General features: G+C 39.0%; 1 protein-coding gene across 1 annotated transcript in view; it reads left to right on the forward strand.

The window, feature by feature from the left end:
* LOC122992729 (aryl hydrocarbon receptor-like) overlaps window positions 1–24473 on the forward strand; it is a 39006-nt gene extending 14533 nt beyond the window's left edge. Inside the window, exons 3-11 of the mRNA XM_044366621.1 lie at window positions 8898–9007; window positions 13187–13276; window positions 14832–14964; window positions 16876–17009; window positions 17201–17403; window positions 17498–17607; window positions 18791–18932; window positions 19211–20825; window positions 23025–24473. Of these exons, the coding sequence (XP_044222556.1) occupies window positions 8898–9007; window positions 13187–13276; window positions 14832–14964; window positions 16876–17009; window positions 17201–17403; window positions 17498–17607; window positions 18791–18932; window positions 19211–20825; window positions 23025–23174 (2687 nt within the window). The 3' untranslated portion in view covers window positions 23175–24473. The remainder of the gene's footprint in view (window positions 1–8897; window positions 9008–13186; window positions 13277–14831; window positions 14965–16875; window positions 17010–17200; window positions 17404–17497; window positions 17608–18790; window positions 18933–19210; window positions 20826–23024) is intronic.

A 24473-nucleotide genomic window follows, 5' to 3' on the forward strand; every position in this document is an offset into this window, starting at 1 on the left:
TAGCTTCTTAGTCTTTATTTTGCTTTCATCCACGCTGCTTGTAGTCTCAATCAGTCCTGGCATGCATCCCAAAATAAACTGCGGTGCTTCCACCTCACTGCGTCACCAGCACAGGCCATGTGGGTGGGGTGTGTCCTGTAATCGTCAGCATTATAGGAACCCCCACCCCACCCCCACCACCAGGCTTAATATGCTGGGTTAATGCTGTCCAAATATAGCACTGCTCCATGATTCAGACTTGTGCTATTATTATCTCATGTGACCTGACAGCAGAGATGTGCAATATGCAGTGTAAACAAACAAGTTCATTCTGACGTCTGTATGCACAGCTCATTGAGTGAAAAGCAAAGAGTCATGAATAATGTATTATTTTTTAATTCATACGTTGTATTTAAGTTAAACAGATTCCATAGAAACTACTAACACTGCTATAGCTAAGGTTATATATATCACTACTGAATGAGCTAGTATGGTGAAGCTTACTTTTAACAGCAATCCCAAATCTTTCCTGTGATTGGTTGGAAACACTGTGCTAAGTCTCTTTTGGCAGAGTCACGTGTGAGTTTTTTTGTGTCATCGAGGCTACGCAGCGGCCTGTAACGATGGCCCTGGGAGGATGCCAGGATGACATGTAGGGATTGGGCAGGAAATTGAAGCGGCACAAGCACAGAACATCCCCTCTAATCCTGGTGTAAATAGCATGATGGGACAAATTGAAAGTGGTTAAATATTTTATAAATATTTGCAGCATGTGAAATGTTTTTTCGGGTCTCAGCTTCCAGCAGAGTAAAGCCCTCTGTGAGATAAACCCCGGGCATACAAGGCCCAGGTCTGGCTCTGCATGGAGCGGTGTCACTAAGCTTTATGCTGGAGGCTGCATGATGAAGGCCGGGACCCGAGCCAAGCTGGCCTCTGGGTCACAGGTCCAGGACAAAAAGATTCTTCTGAACGTGTCGACAACTGGACTTCATTTGGTTTGGCGGGTCCATGCGGTTCTGTAACTCTGTCTCCCAAAACTGATGCCAAATATGTTTTGAACATAAAAAATTTGCAGCTTGAATGATGTTCAAGTTTAAAGGATAAAGCTGGAGATTTTCTGTAGTTTTCTTATTGTCAACAAAAATCATGTGCAGAGCCAAACCAGCAATGAATAGATCTACTTACAAACACTGTGTGTTTATCTAAAACCTGAAATATGATATATGATACATGTGCCATAGACCTCCGTTATTGTTGTCCAAAAACACATCAATGTTGGATGAGTACAAAGAGAGTAAAAAGAATAAAAAATTAATAAAGATATTTGGCTGAAATGTAGATGTTAGTGTATCCCTGAAGAAGTAAAATATTTTAAAACTGATGTTAGAGAAGCTGCTTCTACTTATTCTTTTATTTATCACAGTGGAGACAAAGAGTGAGGGAATTCACAAGAGGATTGCGCAGCTTTTGTGGTCACTAAACCTGTGCAAATGAGAGAAAAAGAAACCCTGTAATTTACAAAGCTACCACAAAGGGTGAAATGCACCTCAAACTGCACTGCCAAGCAAATAGCATAATAGCATTGCAAAAGTTCATTCAGTTCATAAGACCAGTGCTAATAGCCACACACAGTTGAAATTATTGGCATCTTCAGAGAGCTGGTGGTAACTGAAACTCACTCACTCTCTTCAGCTCTCTCTCTAAGTGCTGCTTTATTACAAACAATTCCACTGTACAAACCTGGAATCTGTATGTAAGAGCTGACCTGTGTAGATGTGTCCAGTGTTAATGAAGTTACTGCTGCTGTGCGTAATTGCACACAGCCTCTTTCTCAGTTTGGAGACGCACTTATTGTTTCAGCTGCTGTGTGATGCTGCAGCCAGCTGTGACATACAGCCAGCTGTGGGCAACAAACAGAACATCAGTACTGATGTTTCTGCGAAATCCCAGATACATTCAGTGACACCTGAACGACATTTTTGTAATCACATTACACACAATCACATTAATAGCTGAATTTTGACATTTGACATTTCAGTAGATTATGTTAGATTATGTAGATTATGCAAAATATTAGAGAGGTAAAAGAAGCAAAATACATGGAAGTTGCTTTGTGACTGTAGAGAGCTCTGTCTGTGGGCACTTCTGCTAATTAAAGACACGCAATTTCAGGCTTTTGTGCTCTTTTTCATTATGGACCAATCTGTGCGCTGAAATATGGAGAAAAGTCTGAAACACTGGAAACAGCCCTGCTCATTCAATCAGACACAAAACAAGGGCAAATTGCACTCAGCTGCAAAATTTTATGGGTGTGATGAGCAACATCTTTTGTGAATCAGACATTGAGACGGGGCAGATAGTGGTTGCAAATGATGCACAGTTCATGGTGCTATCAGCAGCTGCAATCCAGTCTTTGTGAATTCATCCCTCAGTGTGTTACTGTTACTGTAAAGGTTTCCTCACCAGTATAATAAATAAGTAAATAAATAAAAATTACAGTAAATTCATTTATTTAATTACTGTAATATAAATACCATATTAGGTGGGAAGCAGCAGAGTTACAGGCGTTCTTTTCTGATCTTGTTACACCCTCTACAGAAGCACACACTGATTTCATTTTACTTTGACAACTTCTTGGAGATAAAAGGATCTTAAAAAGTTGCCCAGTAAAATTTAGTTTACCTAAGCCTTGACTTGGCAGATTTACACCTTGGCTAGATTATGATGAGTGGAAATGAATATTACAATGAACCTCTTTGTTCCAGTTGCATCACTATCATCTAGAAACAACACAATGCAATAGGAAACACTTCCAAAGGCAGCTGAAGTATGACAAACTGTCTGATTTTCAGGGTCACTGCCTGTTTGTCAGATTTGATTTATCAAATACTGGAGCGGATACGTTACTGTGGGCCGACATGGGGCCCTGTGAAAGGAAGAACCACACACTGTCTAGCAGTGGGTGGACTGGCCCTGTTCATTAAGTCTTCACATTGCTCTGGGGTACATTTATAGTGCTATCAAAGCAATGATTTGAAAGAATAATGAGATGCCTTTAAGTGATGACACCACTGCAAAAAACATTTCTCATAACAGGTACCCAGAATCCCAAGATTCAATGCCTTGTTTAGTTCAAATGTTTAGTGCCAATGCAGGAAATGCCCTTTATGTGGCAAGGTGGTAAGTATGTTTTTAATGTTGTCACTGAATGTTTTGCAGAATCGTCCATTAATGGTTTATCTGGCTATAGGGCTGCAGGGTTTAGCAAGATTTATGTTAATTAAAACAAGAAATAAAATCAAAAATTCAGTTGCAATGGGTTGAGCTAATTCCAGTTATATCAGTGCAGTTTCTTTTGTTTCAGGAATGTTCTACAAAGGAGGGAGGACAGATTAGCAAAGTATGTAGAGCTGCAGATTCTGCATGTTCCTCACTGTAAATGAACTGTTAATCAAATGGAACATGGAAATGGAAATTATCTCAACCCACTGACAGATTTTCTTCAAAAAAGGGACTCAAAAATAAAAAAAAATTAGAAGAGCAGGAAAGTTTTAAAAGTTCAATGTACTGAACCTTATTACCTTATTTTAGGATATTTTAAGATCCATCAAGTTTGGTTATCAAGCAGTTGAGGCAAAGATATGTTGTGAGGCTTGATATTTTGCACTGAATGACAGTAACGATTACTTTTTGACATTTAATTTAATCTGAAACAAATTAAAACAAATGAAATTAAGAAAAATAAAGCTCCAGTATTTAGAACAAGGTAGTCTATAAACATTGGTTTTACAGACTTTTTTTCTCATTAAAGTTTTTTTCCCCAAATCTATCAACATATACCCTGATGTATTTATCTTTGATAAGATGATATCAGCTGATAATATTGCCCTGCTCATGTATCATTTTACTAGATGGAGATTTTTTGCAGTGTTCTTTATTGGTTTGTATTGTATGAGCCTTGGATTGTGCCTTTACGAGGAATGTTTTCATGGAGGACAGTAGAGTAGATGTGATAGAAAAAAAGAAAGAATGAGAGAGATTGTTGTGCAGAACAAAATGAATGAAAAAGGAGAAAAACAGAGTCTCACCTCTCCATGTTATATTAGGTCACTTTGTTTTGATGTATATTGCTTGCTGTCCAGTAACTATGGAACTCCTTTATGCTAAGATAAGCATATTTGGGAAAGCCGAGCTGTCCTATTCAATTCACTGGAAACGCTTCTGTGTGACTGCTGGAGCGCTATTATTATGCCACATGTATGTTATGGCAGTGGGAATGTAAATTTTTCATTATGTACACTCCTGCCCACTGAAGCTTGATAACAAGATCTGCTCTTTGTCCTCCTCTGGCCATTCAAGAGGCTTTGTGTTGGCCCACTTTTACTGGCTGGATTATGCTACTGACTCTGCTGCATATTGTACCTGTGGTCTCTGATGCGTAAACTACCAAGACCAGAAAATACACACACACAGCACTCACACAGATGATGCCACGCAGTGAGCCTGTGGCAGTCAACAACATGCTTATTGCAGACTATAGTGATCCACTTAGGTATAAGTCACTGCAATGATATAATGAGAGACTAATGTGCCCACGTGACTGCTGTAGACAACAGTTACACATTCACAGTTTCTGGCAGAGATTGATTTCTAGCACATGTATACACACATAAATGTTTTTATAATATCGTGAGAAGTTATGTCATAATCCCAAAATAGGATTTTGTGATGTTGTGTTCAAGATCTAATTGTTTGGGATCACGAGCGAGGAAAGTATTTTATGAAATCGAGATTAATGAGATTATTTGGTGATCACAAGTAAACAAAACATTAACATACTTACTGCTAATACAACTCTCTATGACATAATGGTAACGTCAATACCAATTATTATTCCACTTTAGGATAGCGCTTTTAAAATAGGATTGTAAAGTTTTTGTTTTTATTTTTATTTTTGGCAATCATGGATGTCCTCTGGACTCTGTGTCCCATTTCATACTACATTACATACTGTATCCCTGCCAAGAAATACTCAGTTTGCACTAATGTTGACATTGTGCTATTGGCAGTTAACATACAAAAAAATGAATATATGTACAGTGTTGTGCTATCTTCAGTTTATGCATGTGCAGATGGAACATAATCTTAACAGCAACTGTAGAACACTACTGCCTTGCCTTTTCTTGGCATTACAGCTGCAAAACAGTTAAAAAAAAAAAAGCACATTAACAATTCCTTGAGTCCAAGGTGATGTCTTCAAATTGTTTTGTCCAAACAGTCCAAACTTGAAAGAGAAAAACTGCAAATCCTTACATTTGAGAAGATGGAACCAGAGAATTAGTAGCATTTTTGCTTGATAAATGATTGAAACTATTATCCAAATTGTTGATTTAATTTCTGGCGATCGACGATTTGACTAATCGTTTCAGCACAAGGTGGTATATGCCTTTTTATGATTGATGGTTGATAGTGGAGACAGGCAGCAAACAAAGAGGGCAACAGCATGAAACAAAGGACCGTAGCTGTAATCAAGCCAAGGACGTCATGATTACGATATGTCACGCAAATCAGTTAGCCCCGAGGCTGCTCTATATTTTTTTTCTTTGTTTTCTGAGTTGTTTCAGAGGCATCAACTCACCATTTGACTTTTTTCAGATTTTTTTCCCAGCTGCAATCTCCCACATTTCATTGTCTAACAACAATGCTACACTCCATATGCGATGCAATCCCCACGCCATTTCCTCACAAATATGTTGGATTATGTCACATATTGTTCTCAGCGGCCTTCTAAAAGGTGATTCAAGATGTCTGTTTGGGAATAAGGTCAGGGGTGACCAACCAAAGCCCTGTCTCGTGTGAAGGTACAAGCTACGTCGAACTCCCCACACAAAGCCCATATGCTCTCCAATGTCTGCCCCTCAGATGGACTCCTTGTTAACCCCCTTTGCAGACAACAAAAGATCTGACCCAGAACCCAGTTACCCAATCATGTTATACATCACCTCCAGGGTCAGAGGTCATCATGGGTCGCAGCACGGTGCTCCTGCAGGGGTCAGAGATTAATGTGCTTGACCATTGCTCTCTTTCTCATGACATCACCGGAGCTCATCGCCTCACGTAATAGAAATAACAATAAAAATTGTGATGATTGTGATAATATTAGCTCTAACTAACTATTTATTCATTCACCTTTCGATTATCTCCCATCAGCTGTTGACATTTTCAGTGTTTTGAAGCAGTCAAGAATGCTAATAAATGTCCAAATACATGTTTTCAAACTGCTTTTTCATAGTCCAAAAATGTACAGGTACCAAATTTACTATCATATGAAACAAAGAAAAGAAGCAGTTGCTTTACATACATAAGTTGAATGATCCATTATTAGAGTTGTCATCCATAAAATGTGTATCCACCTAAAAAATATACACATCCAGCAAATCAGTGCTTTACAAAACCAATAAGACAAGAGTCACACACTGTCAACAAAAACTTAGTTTTCTTGCAGGGCTTCTGCACTGAGTTGTACAGGTGTACCAGCAGAAGAAATACAAATTAAACACAACATATATATACTATTATATAACACTTTCTTCATGTGGTTAACAGGTTAATAGTTTGTCCCACTGAGCATTTTCATACAGCCCCCTTCATTTGACAGACTTGGCCTGTTTTATTCACCCACACAGAGGGTGATTTAACATTCAGGGCCCTTTTCCAAGAAGCTTTCCTGAGTTATCTGCAACCCCCTTAAACCTGGAACATGGACTGATGTAACTGTTCCGAGTTGTCTCGGCAAACAGATAACTCAGTAAACCTGCTTCTTGGAAAAGGATCCAGGCGTAGCCAGCAACCAGTGAGATACTTCCTGCCAAAAATGTATTAAACATATAAGCTTTGATACAACAACTAAATATTAAACATCTAATACACAAGTGTGGTACTCCTGTCTGCAGTCTGTAGATTGCTCTACAATGCCACTAGCAATCAAAAACTGATAGATTAACTTTAAGGTATGGATGCAGTAAGTTCAACCATCAACAACAAGAGGATTTAAAAAATGTCTTTCCTAAAATTGTGATGGCAAGTAATTCAACTCAAATCTGCCTGAGTTGAGTTCTGTTGATGTCTGCGTGGTGTTTATGGAGGTTTACTCTTGTTTAGGCTTCACAGATTATTATAGATTATTGTATTGTGACTATTGTGTGTATATATATATATATTTGTTAGTGTGTCTTTTGATCCTTGATGCTTTAAATGCAAGATAAAAACCAGCGTTAACATAACCAATGGACATAACCTCTTGAGCAGGCACTCCTCCATTTATTTAACCACCCAACCAGTGAACCCTCTCATGTGCCCTGAGCACCAGAGCTGGATGGAAAAAAAAAAAAAGTTATGATGTCACACTGGGAAAAAGGAGAATCCTATTAGGATGAGAACAGCTGGAGTTACCAGCCAATGAACGACTGGGGGAGGGATCAGGGGAGGGATAAAGCTGGATAGGAGAGTTTAGGGGGAGGGGGGTCGAGCAGGATGTAAAGTGCAAATATAGTGGCGCCTGAAGGAACTGTCGCCTCATCTCACCCGAATGTGGCGACAAAGCATCTCTGGGAAAGACAGAAAGCTCTTCTCCAACAGCTCTGCTCTCTTATTGTGTTTCGTGCACATGTGAAGCACACAGTACACACACACGTGAATAAATGTAAGGATGAATTTTCAAATGAAACTTCCTCTGGTACAAAAAGATCTGCCCGTCGTGTAAAATAGTTTTCTAAAATTCAGTTCATACTAATACGACACACCACACACCAAGCTGGTAACCTCCAAGTCAGACAAAAGTCCTTCTTTCTGTTAGTGTGGCGCAGCGGCTCAGCAAGTTAACACTGTCCTGATTTCTTACAAGTCTGGAAGATAAACACTTTATTTGTGTTACTCAAGACTGCTGTTTGTTTTTTCTCTCTTACTGTGCATGTTTTTTATTATATAGTTTAAATTTTGTGCTTGCACTGCAAACCAGTTTTCCTCTGGCATAATAATAAATGTAATCATCTAATAACTACACTGAACTCAAGAATGCATTTTTGCACCAAACAAGAGCTGTGGAAGGAATCTCTTAGCAGCCTGTATGGACAGGAAGAGAAATTACAGCAAATATATACAGTATAATATACATATGGCCATGTCTGTATTGTATTAATTATAATTCTTTACATTTGGACTAATTGATTAATTGTTTGGTCTATTAAATGTCAGAAAACTGTTAAAAAAGCTCCTCACATTTTCCTAAACTTCAAATTTCCAGTTTTGTCCAACCAACTGCCCAAATCCCAAAGATATTCAGTTTACTCTCACATAAGACAAAGAACATCAGCAAATCCTTGAAGTTGAGAAGCTGAAATTCGGTCATGTTTGGCATTTATGCTTGAAAAATTGCTTTAAAAATTAACCGATTATCAAAATAGAATCCTCTTTCTGTTGTTGTAAAATTGAAATGAGAGGAAATATAGTGGTGTGGAAGTGGAAGTAAGGATACATAGTATATTATACACAGTATTACAACTGTAGGACTGCAGAAGTTCTCAAGAGACTCAAACAACTATAAGGAATTTGTTTTTCTGTTGTAAGTTACATCACTGACGTGATGATGTCATGGCGATCATAATCAAGTTGGACAAAATAAAAGGCCTGTGTTTGAAAATTAGACTTTTGCATGTGATGAATGTTTAATGAGCTGGGATCAGGCACGCAGGCAGCATCTTTAGCATACTAAGCATAAGGCAATCTGACAGTCACAGCAGTGCTTTGCAAACATGATCACAGGACTAAACCATGCCTCTCCCCCACCTCCACTTCCACCTCCACCTCCTCCCCCTCCCATGCCACCCCCACCCCCCACCTCTCTGTCTCCCTCTCTACAGTTACCCTCAACAATCGGGACAGAGTGTCTCCAGCCGGTGAAAATGATGACGACATCAAAACAGCCGGAGTGGTGGAGACAAAGATTCCTGAGGGAGAACTTCTGCTGCAGGTCAGTAATAAATCTGCTCTTTAACCACAGTAAATCAGCAGTTTACAGTAATAACAGCAATTTATTTAAAGCTATTTTTATTCAGTTTCAATCCTCAGCATCTTTTATCTTTATCAACACTTTGATTGATTTATGGTTCAATATCTGAGGTTATTTGTTGGTTACTCAAATGCCTCAAATTTCCAAACAACTAAACAATTATTTTCTATTTGATTTTGAGAGACAGCAAGTGTTGATGGGCAATTGCAGTAATTTCATTTGTGAATCTGGACTGCTCTTGTGTTTTCTGTTCTATCCGTTTAGACCAATAATAATAATAATAATAATTTTATTTATATAGCACTTTTCAAGCATTTCAGAATAAAAGGATTTACAGAATAAAAATTAAGAAAATCTGAAACCTATGTCACCCTCCTGTATGACATACAGAAATTAGGAACGTGAGAGCACATATATCAAGCAGCACTGAGCCCATACATAAACACATGAAAGTGCAGGTGCAAAATAAAAGAAATAAATTCATATATGAATAAGTAAAATGCAGATATAAGAAATAAGCTCATATAAAGCAGGAGACATTTAAGTAAAAGAAATAACCACATACATAAACAAATAAGATGCAAATATAAGAGATGATCTCATATAAAGCAGATAGGATGCCAATAAAAGAACAAAAATAAAACAGATACAAGTGCAAAAGATATGGAAGAAATATGAAAGTGATGCAATAACGTATAAAGGAAAACATTGTTAAGTTTCGGCCATCTTGTAAAAGTGAGTTTTAAGGAGGCATTTAAACGCTACAGTGGAGTCTACCAATCTCACTCTGAGGGGAAGGCTGTTCCAAAGCTGAGGGGCCTTAACTGAAAATGCACGGTTGCCCTGGGTTTTCTGTCTGGTCAGTGGAACAGCTAAAAGCTTTTGCTCAGCTGATCTTAGAGGCCTGGCTGGGTTGTAAGGGGTTAAAAATTCTTTAATATAATCCCGAGCCATACTATGAATGGCCTTGTAGGTAATTAATGAAATTTTCTTTTAGATTTAGTCAATCTGGCTGCTGAGTTCTAGATAAATTGCAATTGTGAGACTGAGTGAGAGTTTAAACAGGTAAAAAGAGAGTTTCAGTAGTCCAGGCGTGATGATATGAAAGCATGTATGACTTTTTTGTGTGTTATTAAAACTGAGAACAGTTGGAACAAGCTTGGATGATATTCCTGGTATGCTGCTCAAAGGATAAGTGGCTATCACAAGCTACCCCTAGGTTCTTTGCCACAGACTTAACATCGGTAGTAAGTGAACTAAGGGAGGACTGTATATGTAGTTTGTGGTGTTCTGGACCAAAGATCAAAACCTCTGTTTTATTGCTATTAAATTGTAAGAAGTTAGCTGCCATCCAGTCCTTGATATTGTATGAACAGGAATGCAGTTTGGTTAGATTGTTCAGTTCATGTGGTTTAAATGAGAGGTATAACTGTGTATCATCAGCGTAACAGTGATAAGAGATGTTGTGTTGCTGAATGATATGTCCAAGGGGTAGCATGTACGGTGAGAATAAAATTGGTCCCAGAATAGATCCTCAGAGGCTCAGAGGCTCAGGGCAGCTTACCACTCAATACGCCTGGCACTGACTGTGGTGCCCTGCATCAAACCTGTTAACTGTTAGTCAAATGAGTCTGCTGCTGAACTGTTGGATAAAACTGTGCCAGAGATGAATCTGAAAACAGACTAAAAAGTTTTATGTTCAAATATATATCCAAATTTTCAGGGTTTTTGTTTTTGTTATTACTTAAAGGACAGGTTCACAATTTTTCAGGTTTTCCTCACTGTAATCATTCCTCATGTTCATACTGGCTATTAAAAGACCCCCTTCAAATGTGCTTTCAATGTAAGTGATGGAGGCCAAAATTCACAGTGTGTCCACACAGTCATTTTGTGCAAAAATGCATATAAAAGTTGATCTGAAGCTTATATGAGGCCTCATCAGTCTGAGTTAGTCATATCAAGCCACATATCTGCCACATTTACAGTCTTTTTAGCATCAAATTCTCATCTCTTTGTGTTTCCTCAGACAGTGTTTCCCTGTTGAGCTGAGGTGGAAGTATAGTAACAAAAAGAGGAACTTTGGCATTAAAAAGACTGTAATGTTGAAAGATATCTACTTGATTTGATATTGGCTTTAGATAAACTTTTAAATACATTTTTGCATAGAAGGAGGCTTGTAGATTTTGGCCACCATCACTTACATTGTAAGAGCAACATGAAGCTTTCTCTCACAATGTAGGCTTAATTTTTTTTTTTAACCCAGAATTGGTGAGTCACCACTCTCCTCTTGTTCATACTCATGCCTGAATGAAACCATTTGCAGCTGGGAGGTTAATGAGTACACATGAGTGGACTATCTGGCATTAAAAGATATGGCCTCATTTATAGCAGTTGCGCAGCAGTTCCACGAGCAACATTGAAATTTTAAAAATGATAAGATAATAAATAAATAAGAGGCTGTAAAATTTCAAAATTAGTAGTTATAATGACTTAAAAACTGAAACGTTCATGTCATAAAACTGATTTCAGCATCAGTTTGTCCGTTGTGTATGTGACATTTAGGTGTTTGTGTTTACTCTGGAGGAAGTGTGGCAGATAATTGTGGTGAATCACTGGTGTATTATCAAAAAAGAATAACACGGCGTCTGCAGCATTACTCATCCCCTCACCCTGTGGGCTGATTTAGGAGAGAGATGACTGTGCTTGTACAGATGTTTGTGTAGACAGTTGTGTGTTTGTTAATGAAAAGTTCCCATACTGGGGGAGGGCACATATGCGTTTAGTGAGGTGGAAATGTTGGACCAGCTGTTCCCCTTTGAAGAGAAACAATGAGCGCGCTCCATTTAACTTAACATGATTCTTCTTTCACCATTTTTGTCTCCCTCTTTCCACCCCTTTACTCTAGTGCTGCAATTAGCAAGTATTTTCAAATTTATTTTTGAATTGTTTAGTCTGTAAAATGTCAAAAAAATGGTGAAAAGATGCCATTGACAATTTCTAAGAGCCCACAGTGATGTCTTCAGTTTGCTTGCTTTGTACGACCAACAGTCCTAAACCTGAAGATTTTTAATTTGCTGTCACATATGACAAAGAAAAGCAGAAAATCCTCATATTTGAGAAGATGAAACCAGAGAATATGATTTTTGCTTGAAAAATGACAGAAACGATTATTCTATTATCAAAATAGTTGACGGTTTAATTTTTTGACAATCAACTAATCGATTAATCAAGTAACGGTTGTAGCTCTACTTTATTCTTTCCTACCTCCTTTCCTTCTCTACCTCTCACTTTCTTTTGTGATCTCACCGGCCATCACAAACCTGAATATTCACTCTGCAACAACTGCATCTATAACTAAGAAATAGAAGAAACTTTATGAATTTTCCTCTTTACAAAAATAGAAGAAATTAGATCCACATTCATTGCACCATTGGTGATGTTCTGCTTTTCTGGTGAAAACACAGAAAAGAACAAGAAAATTAACTTTAGAAACCTTTTTAATGTTTAACAATGTTGCACTATAAACTTCTGTGTTTCACTGTTGGACCTAAGTTTGTGTTGGTGCCACCTTATCTATAATGGATGCAGACGTCTGTGACAAAACAAGCAAAAAATTGTCCCAATTCTGTTCACTTCTGTCCTCTTCTCTTCTTCACTTTACTACCTTCATCTTGCTTCCTCCAGGAAATGAGCAGGAGGAGAGACAAATAAACATAATGAATGAATAATCCCTTCTCAAAGAAAAAAGATGCACTGTTGGCCACACACAGCCCACCAGTGCCAAACTAAATAATGTCAGTTTGGTGTGTTGAGGTCCTAGTATGACTAAACATTTCCAGCGACATGATTGTAGCATTTATGATGTAGATATAATGCCCCAAAATAATCAAGTAATACTAGTGCTTACCACTTCCTGACTAAAAAAGAAATACCTCATGATAAATTACTGTTTGTGGCGGCGTAAGTCTGCTGAAAATAAAGGGATTTTTACTTTGGTGAGATGATGTCTGCTGCATTGTATCAAGTATACAAGTATACTTACAGTATATGGCTAAAGTTAGCTATATGATTTTTACCTTTATATTCACTCCAGCAACAGCAATTGTCCTTACTAACTGTCTTTGTGTGTTTGATCCACAGGCTCTCAATGGTTTTGTCTTGGTTATCACTGCCAGTGGGACAATCTTCTACTCCTCTCACACCATCCAGGACTACTTGGGCTTCCACCAGGTACTGTATCACTTCCAGTCTATCTTATACTTCTGACAGGCTGAATGACCTCTAATAATTATCTTAACGCTCATCAAGCATCTCATCAAGCATAATCAGATATGAAATAAAAACAGATTAGGGGCATGCACTTTTTGTCGTTCATTTTGGCAAGACAACATTTTGAGCTCTAAAAAATCTTGGGACCCGGAGTGTGAGCCTTATTGTAGTGTTATAGGATAAGCTAGAAATATAAGAACAATACTAGTGCTAGCTTAGCTCCATTTGTCAGCCACATGTCCCCCAACATACTGGTCATTACAGTCACTTGAGAGACTTCCTTTCAAATGGGATTACTGTATGTACAAAAGATATGAATTCCCTCCTGCTTACATTGTTAGGAGCACAAGTAGAGATGGACAGGTGCAAAGCCATAAAGCAACTTAATACAGTATATGTTATCATAGGAAACCTCCAGAGGCTCTGTTTTGGCGGATAGATGAGTCTAGTTTTACAGCTTGCGTGCAACATCTGCTGGGAGCAGCTCGGGTCTCTGATGATCCATGCGTCCGCTCCCTGCATGGTGCAGGAGTTCAGAAACAGAGACAGCAACCGAAAGACCCGACCTATTTATAGCTTGGCCTTTTGTAAGGCCACGAGTCACAGCAGTGTGCTGCGGTGGGCAGCACGTCTCTGCATCACAGCTCAACTGAGCAGTACACACTGTGCCTCTTTGGATAACACAGTGCACCTGTGCTATGAATTGTGGCAGCAATACAAAAGTGAAATTTGGTTTTGAACACAATGTTTTGGAGAAATACACGCTACAGAGAGAATTTTTAAGGGACATTGCAATTTCTCAAACATATTGCTACAGCCACACTCATTGATGGGCTTGTGTGACGACTGCTGCTAACTCCACAACCACTAATAGCACTATCTGACTACTGCAAACACATAATGCACTAAAGTAACTATAGTGACTACTCCCCAGACACAACATAGCCACCACCCCAAACCACAGAGTAACCACCTAATAGCACTACAGGAACATCCACCAACACCCTTGTAACCACCTAGTAATGCTTTACCAACTATTTAACAGCACTTAATAACCACACCGGAAACCATAGCAACCACTTAGCAACACTATATCAACCACCAAGCAATTACTCCTCAGAGACTCTGTAGCAGCTCTTATCAACCGCACCCTAACAATCACTTAGCAGCTATCTAGCAAGACCATCTAGTAATCCCTCAGCAACATGTGGCAACAGCCGAACTAGTATGAAGTATTTGCAATGATCTACCAAGATAATTACTAACCACCGAGTGATAAACTGATACGCTCGTGATAAAAGTGATAAACTTTCTCCAGAAATTAATATATTGCTAAGTTTGTCTTTGTTCTGCTGCAACATAGGTCAGATTACACTGTATACATGAAATTATGATACTAGCTCTTATCATTAGGTGCATATGTTTGCTTACACCCTGTATGTGTCTCCAAGCTTGCATGGGTTGTCATATTTTGGCAAAAGCTAATACTTTCATCTCCTCTTGTTATTTTCTTCAGACTGACGTCATGCACCAGAGTGTGTATGAACTGGTCCATACGGAGGACCAACAGGAGCTCAGGAGAAACTTGCACTGGGCTTTGAATCCTCCTCCTGCTGCTGCATCCGCCGTTAGCCAGGACTCGCCCCAAGGTGATCACTCTCTCCTCCTACATGAGTTTCAGTTTCATTAAGATTACAATACTGTGAGCTCCAGGTGGGACTGAATACATGTGTTTAAACTGAAACTACTGTCTGAAGGGCAAGCAAATATACAACACACAAGAACAAGGCATTATCATTTTTTGCAAGCAAGTCGATTTGTTGAGATTTAAGTTACAAGTTAATTTAATTTGACCTGGGCTCCTTACAGTGTTTCTGAATTGGATTTCCCATGAAAAAGGATTGTAAATTGGGCTGGGAATATGCAATAATCCTTACAGTAGTTTGACCAAATTGGAAGTTTGAGTTGGAAGAGCAAGTGTGCTTTTGAGGCTGCCCTAACTACAAACTCTGAAAGTTGGTCACATCAGTGTCTAAAACACAAAGAAGGTAAAAACAAAATGAGCTGATATAATTATAAGGAGAACTACAGTCCTCTTTCTGATATGATCCTGTTGTTTCAAGTAAAAAAAATCAGTACTGATATGTACTCGATGTGCTGTATTCCATTGCAGCCCACAGTCAGTGTGAGCATACACATTTGGGGATCAATATCAGATGGTTAAGTACACACAGTTTAGGCATTAAGCTATAAGACCATCCTCAGGTCAGGTCACATGACGCTGTAATCTTCACTGTGGCTTATGAGGTGAAGTGGTTCCAGATCTGCATTTGGGTTTTAAGATGCTTATGTCTGTGTGCTTTGGTTCTGAGCAATGTGTTTAAGTTAAGACCCACAGCCCTGACACAACTAACCCACTCCTGTTGACAGTCTCCCCTCTAGGGGCCACAAATGTTGTCATTTGATGTGTTAAGCTGCTCAAGGCATCATTACATAAGTGCATTTTCTACAATGGAGGGCCGCTAATGTTATGAGACAACATTAACATGCAGGTCAAGAATAAATACAAAGGGCAGCATGATGCCAGGCCACTTGATTTTCCCATTTGTGACATTATCTAAGCATTGCAGTTCATGTTTAAATTGATACAAGTGTAATGGTAACAAATGGGATCACCAGAAATCAAGACACACTGCTTTGTCATGGTATAGTTTAAATATAGGAGGCCTTTACTGTAGAGGTGTTCACTGCATGCAGACAGATCTTTAACACAGAATACTCAAAGGTGAACTGAATGTACTAAATCATCAGTGTCACTGGTGACTGGAAGCACCAGTGTCAGCTCCGTTGTGATATACAGTATGATACGTCATGGCTAAAAGCTTACTGAGAGACCATAAAAGCCACAGAAACAATCATAATGCTATAACTCCTTTGCAAATAGGTGCTAACTAAGCTCATAACCTTCTAAACAGTGTTTTCTGTGGGTGTAGTTTTGTACTGAACTGAACAAAGTTGCAGTTGCTTAGTGATGCACTGAATGTACTGATGTCTTTGTTGTTTGCAAAACTCATGTTATCAGAATAGTTTTATGCTATAAAATTATATAGTACAAAATATATAATAAATACATAATGTGTATACATTTCATTCCTCATTTGAGCAGCCTGTATATACTGTACATAACCACCTACTGTATGTATATGAAGTAACATTACTTTTTTAAACTATTCAATATATATTTCAGCACTCCTTGCACTCTTCACACCTTTGCACTACAAACAGTTCACAGAAACAGTTTCACCTGTATATAGACATTGTATGTTGTTGTCCATTTTTTGTTTCTATATTTATGTATTTTGTGTGTCTAAAGATTGATGTGTGTAGTGAGAGCCACTGAACCGGAGTCAAATTCCTTGTATGCGTAAACATACATGGTCAATAAAGCTGATTCTGATATAATCACATTACGATTCCACACATTGTTGATTTAAACTAAGCTTTGTTCAGAGAGAGTTGGTTGCAATGACCTGACATCAGCTCATATTTTTCACCCACAGAGATGGAACCTGACAGCAGCTCATCTTTGGTCACCTACAACCCCGAACAGCTTCCCCCAGAGAACTCATCCTTCCTTGAGAGAAACTTTGTGTGTCGCTTCCGCTGCCTCCTGGACAACTCCTCCGGCTTCCTGGTAGGTCACATGTTGAAACAAAAGAGAGAAAACCTGCAAACTAAAGGTATATTTTTCCCAAGAGCTGGAGACATGAAACTTGATATTTAGCTTTCAGTAGATGTCTGTGCAGGGCTCTTTTTACAGTGTTGCACCAGTATTCCCATGAGATCTCCCAACACTAAGACCCAATTCTCTTCCTTACTCTACAGGCTTTAAACATCCAGGGCAGGCTGAAGTTTCTGCACGGACAGAACCAGCGACAAGATAATGGAGGAAAGGTGCCGCCACAGCTCGCCCTTTTCACCATTGCAACTCCTCTGCAGCCTCCATCCATCCTGGAGATCAGGACCAAGAACATGATCTTCAGAACCAAACACAAGCTGGACTTCACACCGTTGGCCTGTGATGCAAAGTAATGAAACTGGCATGCGACATGCACACTCCATACATGTCTTATTGAGCCATGTGAATTTTCCTGATTTGGGAATTATTGTCTTTTTGTACAGGGGGAAGATAGTGCTGGGGTACACAGAGGCTGAACTGCGGGTACGAGGATCTGGTTATCAGTTCATCCATGCAGCAGATATGTTGTACTGTGCAGAGAACCATGTCAGAAGTAAGTTTAATCTCCATGTGTCTTTACAGAAGCCAATCAAGTTATTTGACAGTAACTGTTATGGCAATTAATAAATAATCCACATCGGCCCTAAGACTTTCTGATAATAGGATGGCCCTTCAAATGGAAGTGAACATAAATGATCATGTGGAGTATGACCTTCACCAACATACATTTTTTAAAAATTAAGTCATGAAAGTACCTTTTCTTGACAGTCCACATCTGTTTGATTATGCTGCCATCGTTTACTTGTCTACGTCTATTAATTAAAAACAAACTACAGATAACTCTAAATAAATTCATGAGGGTCATTGTGAGATTCCACCTTTATGCACATTCTGTGTCTTGAGTTGACACATTTGAGAAACTTAATTGGACAACAGTTGAAAAAAAAAATCACATACTGTATATAAGGATTTTGTTTACATACAAAATAGTCAAAGACAATGTGCCACAATATATGATGAAAACTCTCCAAGGAAGCTGTACCACAAGTGGCAGTTCAATAGTTTATATACCATGTCATGTAAAAGTTTAATGAGCAAAATAGACAAGAATAACTAACCCAAAGTTAACTGCATGTAAACACAGTTTTAAGGTGGCAAAAATAGATGGTTGCTAAGTAGTCTCTAGCTGTTATACAGTGAAAATGAATCCATCCATCGTTGACATTCATCTGCCAATATACTGCCAGAAACATGTTGCTATTTTAGATTTAGTCCTGTCAAAAAAAGTTGTGGAAGCTGGTCCAACCTGGTCAGAGAGTTCAGACAGCTTTTGCAAGTAATCCTGCTGGATTACGGAGCAGATTGAGCAAAGCTGCTGAGCTGCCAGAGGAGAGGATGGGGTCTACAAATCCAATGTATGAGCAAAGCATCAGAGATGATACATACATCAGCACCAACACTTTGTGAGGGCTAACACTTCAAAGGTCAGATATGTTACTCTCCTCAGGGCAATTAAAGATAAAAAACAAAAACTACATTAGATACAACACTTCAAAATACAAATTAAGGGATGCAAAAACATGATACTGATAAAATTGAATGAGGTTTTCAGTTTTGTATTTTCTACAATGTTGACTTTTTTCTGTTTTGTTGAGTTAAAACACTACAGTATATTCTGTACACTACATATGCTATTACAGTTTACTCATTATAACTCTGTGTGTGTGTGTTTGTAGTGATGAAGACTGGAGAGAGTGGTCTGACTGTGTTCAGGCTCCTTACCAAGGAGAATCGTTGGAAGTGGGTCCAGGCCAATGCCCGGCTGGTGTACAAGAACGGCAAACCAGACTACATCATCGCCACCCAGAGGCCTCTTTTGTATGTTTTTATGTTGCAAACCAATAAAAACCAATAAATAAAATCAAACACAATTTGATTTATCCCCCACAAATGGTTTAACTTGGTTTACACAGAGAGTTTAGGAATTTACCTCAAGTGGGTACCATCCAATTTTGCGAATAGTCATTAATCACGAATTAATCGAACATTTATGACACTTCAAACAAGAAAATGCATGTAAGCACCAAGCACAAGCTGGGAACTTTGATTGCCACCATTAGGTTTCCAGATAATAATCATGTTTTCTGTCTCTGCAGGGATGAAGAGGGAGGAGAACACTTGCGTAAGCGCTCCATGCATCTACCCTTTACCTATGCTACAGGTGAGGCCTTGCTCTACCAGTCCAACCATCCTATTGCAGGCTTTATAGATGGAAGCCATGAGAAAAATGGCAGTAAGTCAAAGAAGAGCCGGACTGAGAGGCTGATGAGGGATGGTCTGGACCCTGGCTCCCTTCTAGGGGCCCTTATGAGTCAGGATGAGTCGGTGTATGTTTGCCAGCCCGCCCTGGAGTCCAAAATGTCAGTTCATAGCAGCTTCTTTGGAGACCAAATGGGCTTCTCTGACTCCCAATCCTCCAGCCTGCACAGGAACTGGGACCCACCAAGCAATGGTGTGGTGGGTCCAAGCATTACACAGCCAGGCACCAGCTTTGACCCACTGCTGGCTACTCTGGACTCCCTCTCCCTGGAGGGCCAAGGGGTTGTGGATTCGGAAGAGGGGGGTTGTTCAAACGGTGAGCTGTTTGGAGCTCTAGAAGGGCTGGGGCTGAGTGCTGAGGATCTGGAGCTGCTGCTGCTGGATGAGCGGATGATCAGAGTTGAAATAGACCCTGAGCGTGTGCCCACCTTGGATGACCTGCTAACGAATGATGAGATTCTTTCTTATATCTATGACTCCATTGAGGGGAAGACTGATACCACAGATCATGAAAGACAGGTGCCTCCTAGTAATGCCTTAGCGGCAGCCACACCAGTGTCACTACCTGATAGTAACGCCACCTCAGACACTAATGTGCAAATGCAGTTTCCTCACCATAAGCCTCCTCTAGTGGGGCAGGCTCCCATTGTCCAGCTATCCCAGCAGATGCAACAGCACCTCAACATGCGACCAGGTAAAGTTGCACATGACTGGGGCCAGCAGAACAACCATTTGGCTAACACATTAGTTAATGGAGAGCTGTTAGGGCACAATCAATCTATCTCCAATGGACAATGGACAGCCCAAGACATTCTAACCAATGCAGGGATACAACCGGGACACTTGAACTCACAACAGACTATTTTCAATGGCAAGGCCTCAGAGCTGGATGGAGAGCTTCATCAGCAGCAAACGCATCAAAGCTACCTTCAGCAGCAGCAGAAACCCCGGATGCAGAACCAGCTCTCACAGCAGTGCCATGCCAAACAGAAGGCAACCAACCTCAACGGACTATGTGGCGTCTCCAGCACAGAGCATCCAGCTGGAAAATCCCAGTGGCAGGACTATGGATTCAGTGAGAGTCTGGGTCCCTGCCTTGACAACAGCCAAAAACCCCTTACAAACACCTCACTAGACTCTTGCATGGATTATAGCATGCCTGATATTGACAATGTGGATTACACTATTAGTGGAAGTGGTTTGTTTGGGAGCAATGGGCAACAGCACAGGGCAGAGTCCACAGTTTCATCTTTCCAGGGGATGAGCCACAAACAGCCGCAGGAGCAGATCCCAGTTCCTTTGGCTCAGGTCATCTCCAGCCTGTCACAGTGTCCTCCCCCTAACGCCTCTCTGGAGCAGATCCTAGGGGTGGGCAAACCCTGCCGGCAGCTGGACCATTATGGCATGCTGACCTCGGAGATCCCTCATGACCCCAGTCACAGTCACAGTAAGGTGAGGCACTGAATCATAACTACCTAGCTAGAACTGGTTAGTTTGTTCTCAAAAAGCTTCACTATATCACCATGCATCATGTCAGTCAGTTTGTCAGTCCAACACTTTGGTCCACAAAATATATATAATATATATATATATATGGTACAAAAAAATATCTTCACAACTTTTCAGACGGATGTTGTGAAATTTGGTACAGGCTAATGGTAATGCAATATATCTTTTCACTATCCATTAATTGTAATTGTTCTTTTTGTACGCTTTTGTACAGTTATGGTTACAGACTCTCCACCTCCCTACACCCGTATTTTGAGTGTAATTCATTTGCCAGAAAAGAGACAAAACACACAATAAACAAAGTTAAAGATGATTTGACTGATAGTATAATTTCGTTTTCAAATTTTCTATAGATATTGCAATAATATCATTATCATAAATTATTTTGGCCACGATAATTGTGTAGTGAAAATCTGATTTTGTGACAGCCCTAGTACAGGCATTCATGATCCCCATAGGACAAATCTCAGTAACTTTGGCAGACTTTCCATTAGACCACCAAAAATTAATGACCAATTCTTGTGAAATTTGGTGTCAGTATTCATGACACACAAAGGATGATTTATAATTTCAGTCACACCCTGACCTTCTCTAATGGTTAGACTAAAACTTCCAACTGTGACACCCTCACGGAAATATGTCAACATTTTATACATAATATCTCAAATTCATATAAGCAGATCGTGCTGATATTTGCAAAGCAAATCCATGCTTCCCACAGAAGGACTCATCTAATTTGACCCCTGGCCATCATTTTCATTTGTCCACAGGATTTAGTATATAGTAATCCTCTTACTTATGATACGTTATCAATTAATTTACACTGCTGTTGTGATACTTGGCTGGCAGTTTTCATTATTTTTCTCATCGTCATCAAATCTTGTGCGCAGAGCCAAACCAACAATGAACTCATGCTACTTACAAGTATTGTGTGTGTGTGTATGTAAAGTCTGATATATCGTATTCCTTTATGCTGTAGATCTCCATTGTTGTCCAAATATTATTAAATTAACATTAGTAACACTCAGGAGAGAGGTTTCTTGTATGGCAGACGCCACTGCGCATGCATGGGAACGCAGTTCTCCTTACAGCTCTGCTAGCTTGTTGTGCTACATAACACAAAATCTGAACTGAATTGAATTGCATTGAATAGTATATATTGTTGTGTAGCTGTGCATCTTAATTTCAATTGTCTATACAAGTCTGGGTGACTAAATTACTTACATTGAGTAGGTATTTGACACATTTCTAAAAATATTGTGACATTTCAAGAGGAAGTTGCACAGGTTTGGTTATGTATGCTAACATTTTCTTGCAATATATGGGGTATTCAAAAATAATCATTATTCATCATCACTGTGGGCCATGTATTATAACTCTCTCTGATTCCTACAGCCCCTGGCAAATATCAAGGACAGAATTATTGAGTGCTTCTGCACATAAATTATTTAATTTGTTCTTTCCAATGAATAGCTTGTGCACAGACATTTACAAAACATATTTTTATACCATAAAATAGGCATAAGGTATTTCAATGATTACTATATACCTACAGTATATATATTTTTAAAATCCATGGAATCAATATCAAAATTGAATCACATAATTAGATTAATTATAACACATCTGTTAGTGACAGGCCTTATATGTCTTATATGCTAAAATAGTATATAGTAATAATAAGAGTTGCCAAATCAGGATAGAAACCTAACAGTAGGAATAGTGTTCCCTCATATTTGTTAGAGGGGTGGAACACGTTTCAATATAATACACTCCGGTACACCTCCACCACCCACTACGACCTCCATAATAAACATAAAGTAGAATTATCACCTTTCCGACAATGTCAACAAAAACTGAAAATGCAGAAGCTTCGTAAAAGTAGAATTTATGGCAGAGCTTTTGTATTGGTTTGCATTAGATTGCACAGGTGTTCCTAATAAAGTGCTTGATGAGTGTATATGTGATATTTTCAGACAATGTGGGATAAGATGAGGGAGTTAAGTGGTTGAAACTCATGCAACAGGGGTTCTATTTTTGAGCTAAGATCACTGCTTCCACTTACTTTATATATTACTATATTTCACTATTGTACATCACTTCCAGGTCTCTGTATTCATAATGTCCTCTTGACTTGTGCAGATGGAGAATGGCTGCATCCTGACCAGTACTTACCCAGGTGGTTGTGCTCTGCCCAATGGGAACGGAGCAGCACCCCCTACAGTCCAGATGCCCGGCCCTGAGACTTTGTCCAGCCTCCCCGACCCACCAGCCACTGGCTTCTACCTCTGACCAGCTGACCAGGAACAGTCATGCACTGTTAACGGCCAGAAACACACAATGACTGGACCAGCCTTATACATCTAGATAAGACAACAAACAAAGCTGAATAAACGTAGGCCTATAAGTTTTTCTTTCTTTCATTTTAAAGTTGTGATTTTTTTTGTGGGGGGAGGGGATCACTGTGTTGTATTTCCAGTCATATTATCATATGAGTCCTTTGTTTACAATAATGCAGTCAAGAGTGCTCAGTTGAGTTTATTTTAAAGAATACAGAGAGGTAAACACAAGTTTTATAAATCAGTGTTCAGATAAAATGCTATCTAAATTAAGGATAGTTCAATACCAATTTTTGGGGGCATTTTCAATACCAGTTATTCAGTATTTAAATATGAAATAACAAAGATGTTTTCTGTCATTTAATTCAGGTTTTTCTTTAATTGTGTACATTGTGAAGAGAGAGAAAGCTAGACAACATAAGGAAGAGATATCTAAACAAAGTTGGAGTTGCAGATGAACTGAGGTGAAGACACGAGTTGTTTGTCTGCGCTTCATGAATGTACAGACACAAGCAGAAAGGAGAGGGTTTAGAAAATTTGCATCTGACCAAGCATCGAATGCAATTATTAGTCATGTTTATTAATATTTCATCCTATATTTCCTGATTTAAGTCATAATTTGGTTTCACATTTGGTTCCGTTAGGAATACTTGTTTCACTTTGTATCTGAAAGCTCCATAAAGACACAAACACACACTCTATCCCCGTCAGTGCAACTCCAACGTGATTACAGGTTTTTGGTACTGGCAGTCGACAGGACATCAGCACCGCTTATAGTTTTCTGTTATGCAACAAGAATGTAATCTTTCAGTGTTCAGTGATTTCTTTGTTGAACAGTTGTACTTGTCAACAACGAGATTAAACCATATATGTTTTTGAAAAAAAGTATAGAATATGGAAATTATGGCTAGAAATATCCTGCACTTTATTTCAAGCACCCACTTAATGCAGATCTGTAGTCAGGGATACTGGGGTTGTAAAGACAACAGACCCTGTTTCTTTTTTGTTTTGTTTGTTTGTTTGTTTGTTTGTTTGTTTATCTTTGAAGCTACTGGTGCAAAAATTGACCAGTTTGCATTTTTTAAATTCTTATTTTGAGGTACATTTCAGGTGATGGGTTAATGTCCTCACAAGCACAAACACTTCTCTATAATTGTTAGTGTCATCATTTTTATCTTTCTCCATTTGAATTATTCTTATTTTTGTTGTTGATAATGTTGATCATCTTCGACCTCTGGAGTTTTTTTTTCCT

Source organism: Thunnus albacares, chromosome 11 (genome assembly GCF_914725855.1).
Source record: "Thunnus albacares chromosome 11, fThuAlb1.1, whole genome shotgun sequence".
Classification (NCBI taxonomy): Eukaryota; Metazoa; Chordata; class Actinopteri; order Scombriformes; family Scombridae; genus Thunnus; species Thunnus albacares.